This window comes from Coregonus clupeaformis, unplaced genomic scaffold (genome assembly GCF_020615455.1).
Source record: "Coregonus clupeaformis isolate EN_2021a unplaced genomic scaffold, ASM2061545v1 scaf0439, whole genome shotgun sequence".
Classification (NCBI taxonomy): domain Eukaryota; kingdom Metazoa; phylum Chordata; class Actinopteri; order Salmoniformes; family Salmonidae; genus Coregonus; species Coregonus clupeaformis.
In genome coordinates, this window is record NW_025533894.1 from 54327 (window position 1) to 73979 (window position 19653).

The following is a 19653-nucleotide window of genomic DNA, read 5'->3' on the forward strand; positions in this document are numbered from 1 at the left end:
TATTAGGAAAAATGGTTTAATATCGGAGACAGAAGCAAATAACTGCATCACACAAGAACATACGTTTACAAAAATAATTCTGACTGCTTCAGCTACACGGTTAGTTCACAGAGGACAGAGAAACCAGAAAAATCTAAACAGTTAAAAGCAAAAACCTCTAATTAGTTTATCTCTTTATTAAACTAATACATTAATCCACTGAAGGTGACTAAATATTTATATTCCTAATTGTTTTATCATGTAGACGTCACAATACAGAAGTTAAATGAAACTTACCGTTTTTATGTATAGAGAAACGGCTATAGCTATTTATAAGCCAAAAAGAAACCAACACTCGCCTAACCCCTCTTTGCGAAAAGAACAACACTGAAGTAAGGCAAAATAATACGTTAATTAATTAAAGAAACCAAGCCAACGTTCTTCTAGAAAATCGTATATCAAAAGACAACTTTCTTGATGCCAGCTAGAAATCATACTCGGGAACCAGTCAACAAAGGTCAGGCCACATCATGAGGCCAGACAGGTTTGTTTTTCTAAGAGTTTTTTTGTTGTTTCCTTTAATCTCCAGTATAAAAAGTTTCACTGGTACAAAATGCATAAGTACAATCATTTGTAGAAATAGGAAAGCCTGCATTTTTTGTACTTTTCCAATCCCATCCAATGACAGATTTCGAAGTGTTGTCAAACAAACATACATCACGCTTACAGAATCCACTGAAATGCATTGACTTTGGCTTCTCTCAAGACAATACTTAAAACTATTGAAATCCTTTAGAATCAAACAAAATGATATTAATCTACAGACAACACGCTCTTACGGCACAGAAAGAGAGAGAGAAAACAAACATTTCCCCCCAAAACTTGACATAATAAGCCAAAATGCAAAGAAACTACACATTTTTTTTTTCTTTTTCTTTAAAATGTCATTGTTTGATAAATAGCACTTCAGATAAGTAAGAAAGAAAGAGAACAGAGAACTGAACAGTGACAAGATTGAAAGATTACAACAAGCATCGGTGATGACAGCCCCTGAGATGTGAGGCACTCAACAGACACTCCTGTCTAACGGTCTGTCTGTGGAGGACCCTCTTGTGCTTTTTCAGAAACATCTAACAGACTGCAACTTCAATCAGACTACACTGCGCCAGCCCGCTGTGTGTGTGTATGTGTGAGTCAGAGATTTGGGAATTGGGGATGCTTAAGTTCTGTAAAAACACACAAATGTCCATACATTACCGTCTCCCAAAGCATAAGTAGTTGGCTAAGCGATGAACTGAAAACAAACAGAAAAACTAAAGTCTCTACGCCCACAACACATTATGCTGTACCGTGAGTTGATGTAAATAAGTTGTCTGTTTATGTTACCTAATGTATTTAGAGTGCAAACATGTTCCTCAGAGAGAGGATTCCTGAAAGGTCTTAGGCCTAATACGGCAGCTGTCTTATAAGGAGACTACAATCAGCGCACGTTAATGACAAAATGGTCTATTAACACTGATATGTGTAGTATGACATATTGGCAATCCTGATTACTTTTATGCAGGTAGTTATAGCTGTTTTTATGGCACTACTCATGCTTACTGCTTTAGCAAATGTCTGTAAGCGTACTCAATTTGATATGCTATGTACTCAACTGAAGTTTGGCATTGACTTGGTCATTTGACATGGTAAAGGCTCTGCCTCTTAGCTGAGACTGTTGTTTTGCTGTCTAAAAACTGAAGAAGATAGCTACTCTTTCATCTAATTTTATTTCCCATCTGCACTTTACTAACACTCCTCCATTTGGCTCGGTATTTCAAATGAACCTTGTTACTCTGTAAAAAAGGCGATGAAACGGATAACAATAACTTATTTATTTTCCCTTGGTTTTCAGTTTGAGAGCCACACTAAAGAAGAAGACGGCCATTTTGCTTCTCTACTCTGTGTTGTGGGACAAAATGGTGACATGCTTACCCAGAGTTGGAGAAGCTGGAGGTACAGTACAATACAGTACACTTAGACTTGGCAAACACCACCTACTTACATACAGATGTTAGATCCTATTAGACAAGTCTTTCGATACAACACTCCCTGGTTAAGGCGACTGGTGAGTTTTTGTATAAAATAGTGCTGCGTTTTGCAGACCGTAAACTAGGTTTCCAGGGAAGGGAGTCGGGGCAGTTTTACAGAATACTGAGACTGACGGACAGACAGCATTGTGTCATGTAAACGGATTGACTATGAGAATCTTGACATAATACTTTGGCATCTCAACACTGTTTTGGCCAGTTAGACTACATTACACAACATTTACATTAGGGCAAACATATTTATGTAATAATGGTGTAATTATCAATACTGGTACATGTCCATCAGAAACTGTCAACTGAAGAAACAACAAAACCAAACCGCTGAAAATCATTCTGTACTATCAACGTTGTTTAGTCTGGGTCTGGGCAGGGTTTGAGGCTTGTGTGTGAAAATCTTGCCCTTCGCTTACCTCATGAAAGCAATGCATTCATGCCGTTTGAGGTGAAACAAACATGACCAACAAATAACGATGCCCCCTCCCAGTCTGTAGCAACTTCAACTAAAAATGTGTCCTTGATTTAGGTTATAATGAGAGAGATGAAGCTTCAAATAAGGCTTTAAATGTGACTCTCAACTGAAAACGGAACTCCTATGGCGTGAGTAAGAAACAAAGAGCACGGATGAAGCGAGAGTGTTTGTGTATGAGAATGTGAGTGTGTTCATGTGAGTGTTTTCGTGTAAAGGCTTGTGATAAGGCTTTGAAGAATGCTTTGTATAATGGCTCATGTGAGAACTGTGTGTGCGAGTGACGTTTGTGAGAGAGAGCGTGTGAACAGTAATGTAAAGACTGGTGGGCAGGGACATGGAAACTGGACTGTAGAGGATCTCACACTCAGGGGCTCTCATACACAACAACAAAGTAAAGTTAACTGTGAGGTCTGCATGAGTGTGTGTGTGTGTGTACGTGCGAGTGTGTGTATATATAATTTATATATATATATATATATATATATGTATGACACATGGGCACTTTTTACATCTTTACAAAAAAAGCAAAACATTGACAGTTTCAGGCAACAAGACCACAGAATAGCAAGTTAACAAACTATTTTTTAAATCTATATTTTTACATATGAGGGATCCATACAAAACACTTAATAAAATACCCATGTTATCAAATAATTTCACAAGAAATACACTGACGCGCTATAGACAGGATGTACCTTCAGAATTTGGCACTAAACTCCACCGATCTTGTCTTTTTTTCTTTATAAGTAAAGAAAATCACATTATAATGAACAACAAAACACATCTAAATATTGTTTCCCACGATAGAAATAAAATTATAATAACATTGATGCTTCACAAGCCGACATGTTTTTATATATATATATATATATATATATATATATATATACACCTTTTAGGAATTTTATATAGCTTATTACCCAACAAGAAATTTTGCAAATTGGGACTACTTAAAAAAAAGACAAAAGGAACATTTATAATAGTATTCATATGAAAGGCTTTGTCTATTGTTCAAGTAAACAGATTTTTTTAGTCTTCTCTTTAAAAACATGAGACACTTAAGACTGTCAGACTTGTAATGAAACCAAAACTAAACTCACAAGAAGCACCAACGTTAACGTGGGTTACATGTATTTTCTTTTTTTTTCGCTCTATACATTTAAACAGTAGAAAATATAGGTCATTTCTTCATCATGTGCATTTAAACCACGGATTGTCTATCTGTGAGTCAGTTCAGCAAAAGGTGACACGTAGGTAGCATTTCTCCCCCCCAAACAGGGCAAGTCTTTTTTTTGTTTACATTTTTGTAATACCTTAAACTACTCTAGAAAAAAGTGGTTCTATATATACTTTAATGAGAAACAGAGCCACTTAAAATGGCCTTATCAAAAAACTTTACACTGCCTGAAAAATGTAAAAACAATTACAGAGCTCTGAGAGAGTCTAATATTGATCAGACAGTTTTTATTCAAAACTGTTTGGAAGTAGTCTATTTTTCATCGAAACCGACAGTGTCCGCTTCTGGCCTCATATTGCTAGTGGAGCCAGAAACAAGACAGCATGCCAATCCCTGTGCTGAACTTTCAAGTTTACTTTAAATGAAAAAAGGAACAAAAAGTAAACCCAACATAAAAGAAGGAAACTAAACAAAACTAAGTAAATCTAATGGAAATAATTTTGCCACAGGGTTTTTCTGTTTTTAAAAAGAAACGTTTTGTTTTTGTCTGTAAGAGTTCAGTCTTTTTGTATGAATGATGCTATACTTTTTCACATTGATTCGCTCACCCCCTCCCTTCTCCCTCCCTCCCCTCCTTCATCCACAATGTACCCCCATCCACCCCACCTCCCCAAAATAGAACAAAATGAGGTCACATGCAAAAAAAGTCCAAAAAGGTCAAGCTAAGTTCAAAAGGTCAGTAGGCGGAGACCAGGTTATGATCAGGTGAGCTCAGAAAAGACATCAGAAAACAATGACGGGACGATGAGACTTTTTTGTTTGTTTTTTGTTTTTTGGACGCCACGCCACAGAGACATGCTAGGAAAACGATGAGCTAACAGGCATGGAGATGGGTTCTATAGGAAGAAAACAGGGGAGAGGAGAGAGTTACATACAGAACAGAGAGCCAGGGCACCACAATACTACAGCATTAAAATCAGGAGAACAACAAACAACAAAACAACAATGCAAACCACCAGGTCATAACGGCAACACCACTCACTACATACACAATTGGCAAAAAGTTTTGATCTCTTGTTATTTCATTTTTTGTACAAAAATGATATACAATTTGGATTAATACTAACAGACACACGCACACACATTTACGGTACAAACACACTATCACACACTCATACACAGAGCACCCAAAGTTAGATCCATCAATACCATGTGCTCCTAGAGAGCAAGGAGGATGGATTGTCATTTGGGAGAAACTGTTTAAAAGTTTTTGTACAGTACAAACGAACGAAACATAACAAAACAAAGACGTGAACAAAAAAACTAAACGCAAGGAAAGGTTGAAATTTGACAGATGAAGTATCGATACTGAGAGAGAGAGAGAGAGAGAGAGAGAGAGAAAGAGCTGATTACAGATGTGATGCACAGACAGAGAGAGGTGTGTGTGAAAGTGAAGGGAGCAGAGGCAGAGCGAGGTGTGAACGTGGCTCTGTTCTAGAGAATTCTACAGTTCCGAATTCCAGAAGACTACTTGACAAGGTTCTATTCTAACGGATTCTGTTCTTTATAGGAGTCCAATAACTTAACGATAGGCAATAAATAAAATCTATTTTTTTTCTGAGGCAGTAAACATTTAGTATAAAAATATAACTGCTTTTTTTTACAAATAAAATGTACAGGCCTGTGGGTTTCGGTACTTTGAATGTCTTTTTTTATCTCTCAAGAAACATCAAGTATTTTCAGTTAACTTTCCTCCCATACATTTTTTATTTCTTATAGCCTTCATCAGATTCTGGATGTTACTTTGAAAATGTTCTAAACAATATCCCTTTCAACAAAGACCAATGTGATCTGACCCAGAAAATCATAGTATCTTAACATTGTTTTAGTGTGAAATAAACATTCTCCACATAAAGAAATAAGACTGGAGACCTGATAATAATGAAATAGCTGGAGTGTTTTGATAGAGGAGTGTATGGGATGCTGTCGTTGACTGACTAACAGGTGGGAGGCCACTACGTTTCGTTTTTTAACCCTTTGTTCCCTGGTGTCTGTCAGCAGGCATCAGGGGTCAGAGAAGCAGCGGCGGTTGGCCCATAAACCAACACCAGGAGGTCAAGGGTCATGTGCATATCGGTGCGTGGTGTCAGAAATGAACCCTTTATATCGTCATTTCATCAGGCCTCAGGTTCACAAAGAGAACAAACAAAATCATATAGCTTCTGGTTTTTTTCTTACTCTGATTTTCGAGTAACGAAATTCTTCTCATAACAGTATATAAATAATCACGTAGAAAATTAAATGTTTTACAACTGAAAAAGCTACCCATGATAGCTACTTTTTTTTTATGTGGTACAAAATAAAGGTGGTAATGGAAGCGTTCATGTGAAAGATAATACAAAAAAAATCATAATAGCAATAATAAATAATACTACTAAACAAAAAAGCTCAAAAAAAGAACACAAGGAGAAAGTAGTGTCTCCCTCTGGTGGTCAAATGTTGTCTCCCCCCTCCCTCCCTCCCTCCCTCCCTCCCTCCCCCAGTCCCTGTGTAGAGGTCGTGGCTCGTATGGGGACTTACCCTAGCAGTGGTAACATGGGAGCAGATAGGCCCTACAGCTAAGATCAGTATGGTTTGCTGTCGTTCTTGGAGCGCTTGAGCTGCACCTTCAGCCTCTTCATGCCGATCTGGAAGCCATTCATGGCCTGGATTGCTGCCTGCGCCGACACGGGATTGTCATAGCTGACGAAGCCTGGGAGGCAGAGAGGGAAATGGACAGGGTACAAGAGGAGAGAGCGAGAGGGTACACAAAAGGATGTAGGAGACGTAGAAGAAACTCAAATGATTGAAAATGAATACAACATGTAATTCATACACAGGTGTGCGTGTGTGTGTGTGTGTTTTCAGTGCGTTAGTACTGGCAGACGTACCGAAGCACTTGCTCAGGTTTGTCTGTTTGTCAATGAAGACTTTGGCAGAGACCACGTTTCCAAAAGGCATGAACATCTGCAGGATGTCCTGGTCTCCAAACTCCTGGGGCAGGTGGTAGATGAACAGGTTGGCACCTTCTGGCCCTAACAGGAGAGAGACACGGGACAGTACAGGGTAAGGGATAAACCCAGAGATACAGAGTAAAGAGATTATAGAGAGTTAATGCATACATCTTTATTCCACTATGCTCTCCCCTCTACCCTTAGTGCTCATCCTGTTTCTGGCTACCGGTGGTTAGTATCGTTGTTGCATTAGTAATCTCGCTAGACAGCTTCTTGTGCAAGTTAGACTATTGCAGTCGGGACTGGCTGTATCGGGAGGGCATACCTCTCTCCCAACACTCCACCCCTTGATTCCTTCACTTCCCCCTCAACTCTCCAAAACCCCCTCCACCCTCCTCTTGCCTCTTCCCTGTCCCTTCCCCCCGCCCCCTGGCTCCACCCCACGCCCACTGACCCTCTTTCTGGCTGCCGGCGGCACCTTGCTGCTGCAGCAGGGACTGGCTGTAGAGGGTGGGCAGGGCTGCAGCTGCATACTGCTGGATCCCTGAGTAGGCTTGTGTGAGCGCGTCCATGGTGCCCGCCGTGCCGTTGGTCAGCCCCGCGCCGCCCAGGCCTCCGTTTAGGGCTGCCATACCTGAGAGCATTTGAGCAACTTTACATAAAACCCAACAATAAAAAAAAGAAGAGTGCACTTACTCATTAGAGCTCCACTGCAGGTTGTGTTTAACCACACACACACTCATTATACACACACACTCATTATACACACACACTCATTCACTCAACATACATAAAGTACATACTCATTCACTCAACATGGATACATACATACATACATACATACATACACACTCATTCACTCAACATACTGTACCAGTCAAAAGTTTGGACACACTTACTCATTCAAGGGATTTTCTTTATTTTTTACATTTTTCTACATTGTAGAATAATAGTGAAGACATCCAAACTATGAAATAACACATATGGAATCATGTAGTAATCAAAAAAGTATAAACAAATCAAATATATATATTTTTTGAGATTCTTCAAAGTAGCCACCCTTTGCCTTGATGACAGCTTTGCACACTCTTGGCATTCTCTCAACCAGCTCCTCTGAACAGTTGATGTTGAGATGTGTCTGTTACTTGAACTCTGTGAAGCATTTATTTGGGCTGCAATCTGAGGTGCAGTTAACTCTAATTAACTTATCCTCTGCAGCAGAGGTAACTCTGGGTCTTCCTTTCCTGTGGCGGTCCTCATGAGAGACAGTTTCATCATAGCGCTTGATGGTTTTTGCGACTGCACTTTAACAAAACTTTCAAAGTTCTTGAAATGTTCCAGATTGACTGACCTTCATGTCTTAAAGTAATGATTGACTGTCATTTCTCTTTGCTTATTTGAGCTGTTCTTGCCATAATATGGACTTGGTCTTTTACCAAATAGGATTATCTTCTGTATACCACCCCTACCTTGTCACAACACAACTGATTGGCTCAAATGCTCAAACTTTTAACAAGGCACACCTGTTAATTGAAATGCATTCCAGGTGACTACCTCATGAAGCTGGTTGAGAGAATGCCAAGAGTGTGCAAAGCTGTCATCAAGGCAAAGGGTGGCTACTTTGAAGAATCTCAAATATAAAATATATTTTGATTTGCTTAACACTTTTTTGGTTACTACATGATTCCATATGTGTTATTTCATCGTTTTGATGTCTTCAGTATTATTCTACAATGTGGAAAATAGTTAAAATAAAGAAAAACCCTTGAATGAGTAGGTGTGTCCAAACTTTTGACTGGTTCTGTGCATACATACATACATACATACATACATACATACATACATACAGATAGCACTTCTACAGGACAGCACTTCTACAATACACAAAAATATCACAATGTAAAACACATTTCAAAACATTTTTTACAGGATATGTAACTATGCACAAAATATGTATTTATTTTATCTCTCTCACACACACACACTCACACACGCATAATACACTTGTCCTACACGTAATATACATTAAAACACGTAACACAGAGGTGAATGGAGAGCCTGGCCTGACCCATGCAAACTGGAACACCACAGCAGAAATAAGCAGCCAGCCGCTGAAAGATCACCATGACAACATCCCTAGGCCCACCCCACACACACTGCACGACAACACACACAAGACACTCAAGGCCTAATGTACGAGTTTAACATCCACACTTCAGAACTTGCTAGTGTACTCAAGAACCAACATCTCAATCTCCTCAATAGCATCGCTCAATCTATCGCTCTTTGATGTTTTCACCACCCACACAGAGGAGAAATCACCTCACTACTGTTAGACCAATCAGACCCCAGACCAAGTGTCAAACACCAATCAAACGGCACGTCCCTGGCATGCCCCCGTCCTTATTTGGCCATTTAGAGGGTAAGGATGAGCAGCGAGGTAAAAATGACAGCTACACTTGTTAGTGTGGCTTTTACTGCCTAGCAGGGCAACAGTCTGAGGGGGTCGATGTTCCCAAATGTCCCGCCGCCCGCCACCATCTGACAGAGATGTAAATGATGACCACGGCGCTGGAAATTATAGGTCACTCATTTATTCCGGAATAATTGCACCGCTGACCTTTACGATTCAATTAAAGCCTAGATGTGCTTAAATGAGAGGAAGGGAAAGAGGGAAGAAGATTAATGTGAAACTAGCATTCTCATCGTGTTTGAGCGGTGGGGTGATTTATAAAGCGGATATGGCAACTGTAGAAGAAGCAGGAAAAGGTCAGGGGAGAATATGTGGAGAATGGGCTGGTTTTACAGGATCTCTGCTGTCATAACAACACTGATTAAGACTACACACTTTGACTTTCCCCCAGAGGTGTAGCAGGACATGACAGGACAGAGACTCTATGTGGCCATCAGAGAAACTCACTAACATGGCCTGCTACGACTACTGGGACACAGCTCATCTCATAAATATAGATTGAGTTACTACAACCTGATGAAGGCCACAAACTGAAGTGGAAGTCCACTTCCGTACTCTTCCTAGAGTTGCAGAATATTTTCTTCCCTTAACCTCTACTAAAAGGTTTTATTTTTTGGTTGAAAAAATTAACCTCTACTTGTACACGAGTGTGCAGATTCACTAGTGACACGTACACGACACCACACAGACGTGAAGCGACATCAACACGCTGACAAAGTGACAACATAAACACCAGCACTCTTACAACAGGCACCACCCTGTGTGACACAACCAGGAAGCGGATGGATTAATGAATAGATGGATGGATGTATTGGTAGCCATGGTCTTTGTGAGGATGTGGTGGGTTAGGGAGGTGCAGCCTGGAGCATTAAGCCAGGCTGAACAGGTGATTTCTTCGGGAGAGGACACAGAGAGATGCCACATAGCAAGGCTACCATGGGCATAGTTTACCACAGTGACAGATCTTTTGACCCGGGACTTTGGTGGACTTTGATAGTGTTTAGAGTACTGTCTTCATATCATTACCAGTGTTATTATTAAGCATGTCTGTAAAACATACTGGAGGTGGTTTCCAGATATGTTTCTCTGCAACAGCAGCGTATCTCTGTGTCTGAGCGATGGTGATGGCGGTGGTGGTGAGATGAGTGGTGAGCGGCCGATGGTCGGTGAATACTCACTGTTGACGCTACCTGCTAGTGCATTAATGTTGTTCAGCCCCATGGTGGCGCCAGCGAGGCCCTGCAGAGTGCCCAGAGAGGTCAGAGAGTTCATGCCCGAGGAGTTGGCTGTGGTGCCCGCTGTCGGGAAAGAGAGGATACCAGGGGGAGGAGGAGAGGAAGGAAGAACAAGACAACAAGCACACGCGTTAGAGAAGCGGAGACATCCAAGTGGACATTTTAGTGATATAAGCAACAACATCCTCCCTGCTCAGACAAACTGGAGCACGGGAGAGTGGCAGGCAGGGAATAGATATGTCTCTGCCCTCATTCAACACTGAATGTCCTAGAAATGAGTGTAGCTGCCAGGTAACAGTGTACATATAAAGATCCCTCACACATATGTACTGTAAATGCAGAGCAGGATGTAACCAGTAGTTGTGGATGCGTGTGTAGCTATGAAAAGGTGAGGGACTTGGTTGTTTTTTCTTGAAGCGTTCACGTAATGACCAAACCTAAAGCAGGCAGACAGGCAGGCAAGAGCGCAAGCAAGAGTGCCAGACGACCAACTAGGCTAAACTAGACCCTTCGCTAGATTCCTGTTTAGAATCCCTAGGTATGACAGAGATATATCTCGGCATATTGTAGATTTTTTATTTCTTTTTACAAGGTTAATTTAGCCCTAGAACAGAGACACAGACACGATTGTGACACACACAAATACAAAATAATCAAACACAAGAACAGATCATGAGTGACAAGAACATGCCTAACTTCTGCATGGTCCCTAAGTGCAATGAGGGTGAATAACAATTGTCCTTTACAGACAGTGGTTTATTTGATTGTCCAATAGACAAATGTCCACACACCCCTCTAAGTCATGCGTACACTGCATCAGAAAGAGAGGATATCTTAAAATATACTATGTGAAAATGAAAAGCGTGGCAGTCTCTCGATGGTATCAAATTGAAACTAACATTCAGTCAAAATGTCATTGACGGAGAGTGTGTCGCCTTTCATTGGCACTGAGCAGAGTCTGAGCATGCACTATTAATGTAGCTCTGATATTCACAGAACGAGAGCGAGAGCGAGAGCGAGGGAGAGAGAGAGAGGAATGAGCATTCAAACCTATGCTAAGCAGCTGGGTGAAAGCAGGGAGCAGGACAGACGAAGGGTGATGGGTTCACGAGAGAGAGGGAGAGACACTAAACAAAGCTCTTATTCACGCTCTGTTACGAGGCTGCTCCAGAAAAGACAGCAACCAGGGAACTGGAGGAGCAAGGCTGAGGACAAGAGAGATGTTGAAGAGAGAGCGAGAGAGAGGACAAATGGAGTGAAAAAGAGAGAGGGAGGGCAAGCAGGAGAAGTCTAAACATAATGGAGAAAGACTGGAGTAGACAGGAGGGGAGAGAGAGAGAGAGAGAGAGAGAGAGAGAGAGAGAGAGAGAGAGAGAGAGAGAGAGAGAGAGAGAGAGAGAGAGAGAGAGAGAGAGAGAGAGAGAGAGAGAGAGAGAGAGAGAGAGAGAGAGAGAGCAGAATAAGAGAAAAGCTGAGAGAAAGCAGGAGAGTGAAGAAGAGGAAGAGAAGAGTTTCTCAATGTGACCTAGATGAACCCAGCTCAGTTACCCATCTCCTCCAGAGAACTCCTGACTGCTGCTGTCTGTCTGTCTGTCTCTAGTCTCCAGACCCTGGCCATGTCCAGAGGCACATCACACACACGACACATAAGGATGCCAACAACCATTCCTCCCCCGGAAACAACTCCACTGCACTTAAAGTTCCCGTGTCTCAGAGGGCTTGTGAAGCGAACAAACGAGAATCACTTTAAAGGCACAACCAACCCACACAAACAACCACACACACACACACACACACACACACACACACACAGACAACTCTCAGTGCAGAAACCGAACACAGACGACATTGAGCTATAGTACGTTTTACACACAACGCGTGGAACACGGAATGATATGGCCGTAGGGTGTACACGTCACATGACACGATGAGGAGGTGAAGTGCTGTCAGACACAGACACGCAGACCGGGACGAACACGGCATGGGGTCTCCATGGTAACAACAACACCACGCATGAACAAGAGATGGCGGACACACACCATAGAGTGATATCTTGTGGGTGTCGACGGCAATGACTACGACGAAGATAATGACGGTGACGATGAAGATGGCTTGATCATCAGCAATGATGATGAAGATGATGGTATTGCTGACGACAATGAAAATGATGGTGATGGTAGGACAGGCGGGCAGGTGTCCCCGCGTTTGACCCCCCTCTGAAGCGGCGTTACCTGGGCTGGCCAGCGCTCCGAGGGAGGCTGCGTTGGAGGACAGGGGGTTTGCGTTGGGGCTGGCTGAGTTTTGGGCCGCCGCCGCCGCTGCTGCTAAAGCGGCCAGGTTCTGCAACTGCAGAGCACTCATACCTGGAGGAGAGGAGCCAAAGAGGGTGTTGTCAAACCTGGGGACCACGTCTGGACCGCACCGGAACCGTGTGCTAACCGTGTGGACGCCGAAGGAGAAGAGAGTCTTCTACTCTGGTTGACAAGCTGGGTGCTACTCGTGGATGGTGGTTGAGGTGAAAAGTGCTATATAAATACATTACTATCGTACTTATCAATGCTAATCTTTGTCCGCTATTCAGGGGAGGTGTGCATGTCAAGATATTACCAATCCAAAACAGAGGTGATCCTGACAACTGTGGACCACTAACACACAGACAGGCTGGACTTAAACTCCTGCAAGTGGGAAGAGAGCCGGCACTGGCAACCAACTGTCCAAGCTGTTCCATAAAGACCTGTGGAACATCTCAAGGCGTCATCTACCCTACTTTGTCTAGCTTCCTCTTTGATTCTATTGTTGTCTTTTACAGATAACAACGTGTAGTATAACAAGGTATACATTTGGACTATACATTAACATAGAGCTTTGTTCTCCCTGCCGTGAGGTTTCTGGAGGCAGTCATTAATGTACAGTATGCAACTCTAGTCTAGTATGTAGGCTAACTGTAGCCTGGTTTACTCATTAGCTACATGGCATTAGCATATGGGCCATTACTTAAGCATAATTAATGAGGCCATGCCAGCCTCTGACTGATGTTAAAGTAACGACCATTAGACACCTCCAGGGTTACTCAACCTCACACCCTGCACTGTGGTGTGACTGCAGCGTGTGAGTGTGTGTGAGAGAGAGAAAGCGTGTGTGTGAGCAGTGCGTGTGTATGTATGCATTCGTGTGTGTGTGTGTGAATAGAGAAATATGGCATGGTAGATTGGACATATGCTGAAGTGCTGTTTGGCGTATTGAGAGACAGCTGGACAAGGATCCATAAAGCAGACAATCACTCTGTAGAACAGAGCAATGGAGCTCCAACGAGCAACTCACAGAGAGAACTACGACCGTTTATATAACACTCTTATGGATCCAGGAAAGAGGGGCGGACACCTTGTCAAATGCGAGGTATGTGTCGTATATACAGTCTGAATGTATATACAGTACCATGAATATACACACACACACACACACAACATCACATCACATGAACGAGACACAATGAAGAAAAATCTGAGCTTGGCACCTGGGTGAATGGTTTAAGGGGGTTAGGGTGATTATGTTTTCACTGAACAGTTATCATTGGACCAGATGGCTAAACCCAGCATGACCAATAAAGAGAAGGTGCAAGTATGATTGGTTAGTGAGGTGCTCGTGTCCCGATTGGCCCGTCTGACAGCGTGAAAGAACAAGCGTTGAAATATTCTGTCTTCTCTTCTTCCGGAACAGCCTGATCAGAATGTTCTGTTTCGGTGGTTGCCGTGACGACCGGTCTTGACAGGAGGTGTGTGTAGGATGCAGTCACAGGGCAGAATTCTCATGCGATAAACAACACGTGTGCATCCACCAGCTGTCTGCTATTGCCTACTCATATATATGTGTTTAACCTCAAAAGAGCAGGCTGGGGAAAATAATCTCTATTTCCAAGAAAATACAGTTCTGTTCTTCCCTTCATAACCTTGAGATTATGAATATATTTAGTAGCATATTGTGAAAACTTGTTCCAACCAATCATCCTGATAAACAACATCATTCTTGTAAAACACAACTCTATAAGACAATTTATAATCTTATTAGCATAGCCCTTTAAAGAAAAATGGTCACAGAGTGCTTCAGTGGTAAAGGAGAAAGAAACTTTAAGAGGAACCAGACAGACCCTAGAAGAGCTCATCTTCTTCTGTCTGACCATTGTTTCACACGAACACTCTGATAAACCATGGTGAAAGCCACAGTATGTGTTGTGCTGTAAGTATTCCCTATGGTATTGTATAACACTATATTTTTCCACTCTGGGATAGAGGGAAGCACTGTTGAGTGGCTTTGTCACTTTGTGGGTTTAGAGTGGAGCAGATGACTCAATCAGGCTTGGCTGAGTGGAGAGACACTGATCTGACCCTGCACTCTATACACTCAGTCAGTCACACACCCACGCACACACACAGATGGGGCCTAATGCCACTTAATCAAGCAAAACAGGGAGGATTATAGCACTATTCCCTAGAGCAGGGGTATTCAACTCTTACCCTACGAGGTCCAGAGCCTGCTGCTTTTCTGTTCTACCTCAAAGTTAATTGCACCCAATCAGTCCCTGATTAGAGGGCAACAATTGAAAAAAGGCAATGGAACTGGCTTCGAGGTCTAGAGTTGAGTTTTAGGGCCCTGGAGGATGACTAAGACACAGCTATGGGGGTACTAGAGAGCAGAACAATCATCAACGCTACCAGCGTACCATCACTTTAATATGGACCGAATCGCTCTATTCTCAGCTGCCATCTATAATATCAAACCTCTCTACAGTACCTGTTCATAAAGACAGATCTAAGGAAGCTATTCATGTACAATGGCTACACTTCATCTGGAATGTCAAACAGCAGAGAGCACCTGTCCTGAAACTACAACATTTATCAGAAAGAGGAAGAGAGACACAGAGACAGCTTTGCACACACCAGGAGCTCCAGTATTGGGGCTATAAAGCTGGGAGGCTGTGCAGTGCTGTGTACTCTGGGCTATATAGCTCTATGTCTGTATAGAGGCTCTGTATGCCGCCTGGGCTGAGCTGGGCTGGGGCTCTATCGTTAGCGCTAGCTAGCTAGCTGGCTCTAATTGAATGCTCATTGGAGTAATTGAGCCTCTCACAGCTCTCCGACTCCTCAGACTGGGAACAGATGTCACTGAGCTGTCTCATATCTCCTGCCAATCATGTACGGTTGCCCAGCGACAGATGGACGGCCAAAAGGATTCCGGAATGCAGCCGCGATTTCGCTTCCAGTTCCAACAGTTCCAAGTCCCTGAGCGTTCCTGTAGCTGTGTGTGTATGAGAGAGAGTTCTAACGGCCATTTGCTGAGGTAAAAGATCCTCAGAGCCCATCCTCACTCAACTACACCACATCAACCAACATTACTGTCTCTTAAAAATGTGTCCCAAGTCCAGAACGCTCAACCCACCTACTTTGCAAGACATAAATACACATTTAAAAAACTTGAGCCAATGAGCTTACTATTTTAGAAATACATTATTTCTCCCCTGCAACAACCAGTTCCTCAACTCCATTGAGTTTTTCACTACTTATTATTATGTATTTTTTCCTTCAGCGGTGCTGGCAATTACAGTACTCCTGTGCCGATAACTGCTATAAATATTCCCCCTCTGCTTCTCTCTGTCAGCCAGCTAAACAGTCTACAATTAGGAGCTGACAGCTTACTGAGCACCCAAGGAGAGGGAGAGTGCGAGAAAGAGAGAGAGAGGGAGGGAGAGAGAGTGGGACTAAGGCGGCAAGTGGGAGAGAGGAAGGGCGTAGGAGGACGGGAGGAAGAGGGGGGGTAGGTGGGATGAGAGGTTGAGGGATTCAGTGAAAGGAATTGAAGGAAAGAAGGAGGGGAGATACAGAAACAAAGGAGAGGGTTAAAGGGGCTGGAGAGAGACAGTTGGGAGTGTGGGTAGGAGAACATGCAGAGGAAAAGATAAAGAAACCAGCAGAGGGAACCAGTGAGCAGAGCTCCTATCTCGTCTCTCTCTTCTCGGAAGCCTTATTGCCGGACTAAACATCCCTCCTTTGAGGCCTAGCACACTCTTCTGTCCTGATTGATAACAGACTCAAAACAAATCTGAACAACAGCGACATCCTATAAAACTACTGCATAGTTTCTAAAATACTACTCAGTGTGTGTGTGTGTGTGTGTGTGTGTGTGTGTGTGTGTGTACATCTACTGGACTCACCTGCCATCTGTTGGATCCCACTGAAGGCTCCCAGGTTACTGGAGGAGGTGGCCTGCTGAAGCAACTGAGGGAGAAAGAAAGAGAGGAGAGACAGACAGACAGACAGACAGAGACAGATAGGAAAATAATAAAAGAGAGAGAGAAACAGAGTGAGGAGGAGGGATTGGAAATTGAAACAGTGATCACCCTCACTATCTCAGCGCCGCTAGTATCATCATGATCTTGGCCTCATTACTACATGTGGGCTATGGTTTATATAAACAATGCATTCGGGAAAAGTATTCAGACCCCCTGACTTTCCACATTTTGTTAAGTTACAGCCTTATTCTAAAATTGATTAAATTGTTTTTTTCCCTCATCAATCTAAACATAATACCCCATACTGACAAAGCAAAAACAGGTTTTTATAAATACATTTACATAAGTATTCAGACCCTTTACTCAGTACTTTGTTGAAGCACCTTTGTCAGCGATTACAGCCTTGAGTCTTCTTCGGTATGACGCTACAAGTTTGGCACACCTGTATTTGGGGAGTTTCTCCCATTCTTCTCTGCAGATCATCTCAAGCTCTCTCAGGTTGGATTGGGAGCTTTGCTGCACAGCTATTTTCAGGTCTCTCCAGCGATGTTCGGGCTCTGGCTGGGCCACTCATGGACATTCAGAGACTTGTCCCGAAGCCACTTCTGCGTTGTCTTGGCTGTGTGCTTAGGGTCGTTGTCCTGTTGGAAGGTGAACCTTCGCCCCAGTCTGAGGTCCTGAGAGCTCTGGAGCAGGTTTTCATCAAGGATCTCTCTGTACTTTGCTCCGTTCATCTTTGCCTCGATCCTGACTAGTCTCCCAGTCACTGCCGCTGAAAAACATCCCCACAGCATGATGCTTCCACCACCATGCTTCACTGTAGGGATGGTGCCAGGTTTCCTCCAGACGTGACACTTGGCATTCAGGCCAAAGAGTTCAATCTTGGTTTCATCAGACCAGAGAATCTTGTTTCTCATGGTCTGAGAGTATTTAGGTGCCTTTTGGCAAACTCCAAGCGGGCTGTCATGTGCCTTTTACTGAGGAGTTGCTTCCGTCTGGCCACTCTACCATAAAGGCCCTTCTCTCCGGATTGCTCAGTTTGGCCGGGCGGCCAGCTCTAGGAAGAGTCTTGGTGGCCACTGTGTTCTTGGCGACCTTCAATGCTGAAGAAATGTTTTGGTACCCTTCCCCAGATATGTGCCTCGACACAAACCTGTCTCGGAGCTCCACGGACAATTCCTTCGACATCATTACTTGGTTTTTGCTCTGACATGCACTGTCAACTGTGGGACCTTATAGACAGGTGTGTGCCTTTCCAAATCATGCCCAATCAATTAATTTACCACAGGTGGACTCCAATCAAGTTGTAGAAACATCTCAAGGATGATCAATGGAAACAGGATGCATCTGAGCTTTCGAGTCTCATAACAAAGGGTCTGAATACTTATGTAAATAAGGTTAAAAAAATTCAAAAAACCTGTTTTCGTTTTGTCATTATGGGATATTGTGTGTAGATTGCAGAGTTTTTTATTTTTATTTTTTTATCCATTTTAGAATAAGGCTGTAACTTAACAAAATATGTGGAAAAAGTCAAGGGGTCTGAATACTTTCCGAAGGCACTCTATATGACATCTACTACTGTCCATCTAACCACTGAGTCACTGAGACATGTACAATTTCAGAATAGAATACTGAGAGTAACTGTCAAAAAACATGCCCCTCAAAGGCTTATGTACATGTAGTGCTTACAACTTTGTACAACTATTTACAAGTTTACAGTTTCAGAAAAGATCCTAGTTGTGATGAAGGGGACTCAAGGAAGAGTAGACTGGTCTGTTTTAGAGAAGTTGGGGACAGAAGTTTTAGGTTTCAGAGTGAAAGAGGAAGTGTGGAGGGTCAGTTCTGAAAGAGGCTACCGGAGGAAGGGGGTCCTAAGAATGAGTTGAGAGGGGGGTTCTGAAATGCTCTAAAGTACTGAAGAAGGGAGGGGGAATGAGGCTTCTGAACACCACAAGCCAATCTGTCAATCAATCACCACTGTGACCATATAGGACAACAATATTAGACATGGGGAAGACCTCTTATTGGATCACACCAATGATTGGCCCCGCCCATTGAACCTTGACCCCTATGATTCAAAGGCCTCATTTCCCTGTCATGGCTACACCCCCTGAGAGAGGGAGAAGGAGGGGGGGAGTGGACTCTTAAGGGGGAGGAGAGGGCGAAAGGGAAAGGAGGGGGGGGTCTGACTCTCTAGGGGTGTGGACAGGGGGGGGTCGGAATTTGGCGACAGCAGGGAGGGTAGTGGGGGGCGGGGAGGGTGGCACTGACTGCGGCGGTGATGGATGCGTTGGCTGCGGGGCTGCAGTAAGGGGTGGGCGACGCGGCGTGTCCTCTTACAGCCAGATACTGCGGGGTGAGGCCGCCCAGCCCCGTCAGACTCCCCCAGGTGGTGGCATTGTTGAGCTGCTGCATTTGCTGAGCCAGCTGCTGCTGCAGGCGCCGCTGCTCCTTGTCCTTCTGCGTGTCTGCAAACTTCACCACGATGGGAGACGAGCAGCCCTGAGGGAGGGAGGAGGGAGGGTGGGAGAGAAAGGGGAAGCAGGGTTCAGGATTGCACAAGGAATTTCCTAAATGTATATTCAAAATATACCGAAATGTTGATTTGTTACAGGAATTGGTTACAAACTAACCCTAACACAACATACGCACAATGCACGCAGACACACACGTAACATGACATTAACAAGCACACAAAACTAAGGAGAAGGGACTAGCTTCCCGTAAGGGCCCAGTTATCTTACAGTCCAGAATGGTTTTTTCCCCCCACAGAAAGCGATTTCCTGAGTTCTAAAAGTATTTCATCATCTCACGGAGAGGGAGTGGGAAAAAGAAAGAGCCATATAGAGAGGGACGGGGAGACGGAGGTAGAGAGAGAGAACAGAGATGGTTACAGAGAAAGGGAGAAGAGAGCGAGAGAGGGGTGAGAGAAAGAGATTTAGAGAGCTTATAGA

General features: G+C 43.3%; 1 protein-coding gene across 23 annotated transcripts in view; it reads right to left on the reverse strand.

Moving 5' to 3' along the window:
* Positions 1–19653, reverse strand: part of LOC121543564 (CUGBP Elav-like family member 2) — a 146086-nt gene continuing 126433 nt past the window's right edge. For 6 of the 23 annotated variants that reach the window (XM_041853531.2, XM_041853527.2, XM_041853535.2 and 3 more), the window contains 8 exons: positions 18971–19201; positions 16622–16685; positions 12648–12779; positions 10360–10479; positions 7163–7360; positions 6646–6789; positions 6296–6467; positions 1–4611 (listed from right to left, as the gene is read on the reverse strand). In XM_041853531.2, coding sequence (XP_041709465.1) covers positions 6340–6467; positions 6646–6789; positions 7163–7360; positions 10360–10479; positions 12648–12779; positions 16622–16685; positions 18971–19201 — 1017 coding nt within the window. In that variant the 3' untranslated portion in view covers positions 1–4611; positions 6296–6339. The remainder of the gene's footprint in view (positions 4612–6295; positions 6468–6645; positions 6790–7162; positions 7361–10359; positions 10480–12647; positions 12780–16621; positions 16686–18970; positions 19202–19653) is intronic. The other 17 variants (XM_041853530.2, XM_041853532.2, XM_041853539.2 and 14 more) reach the window with 15 other exon arrangements.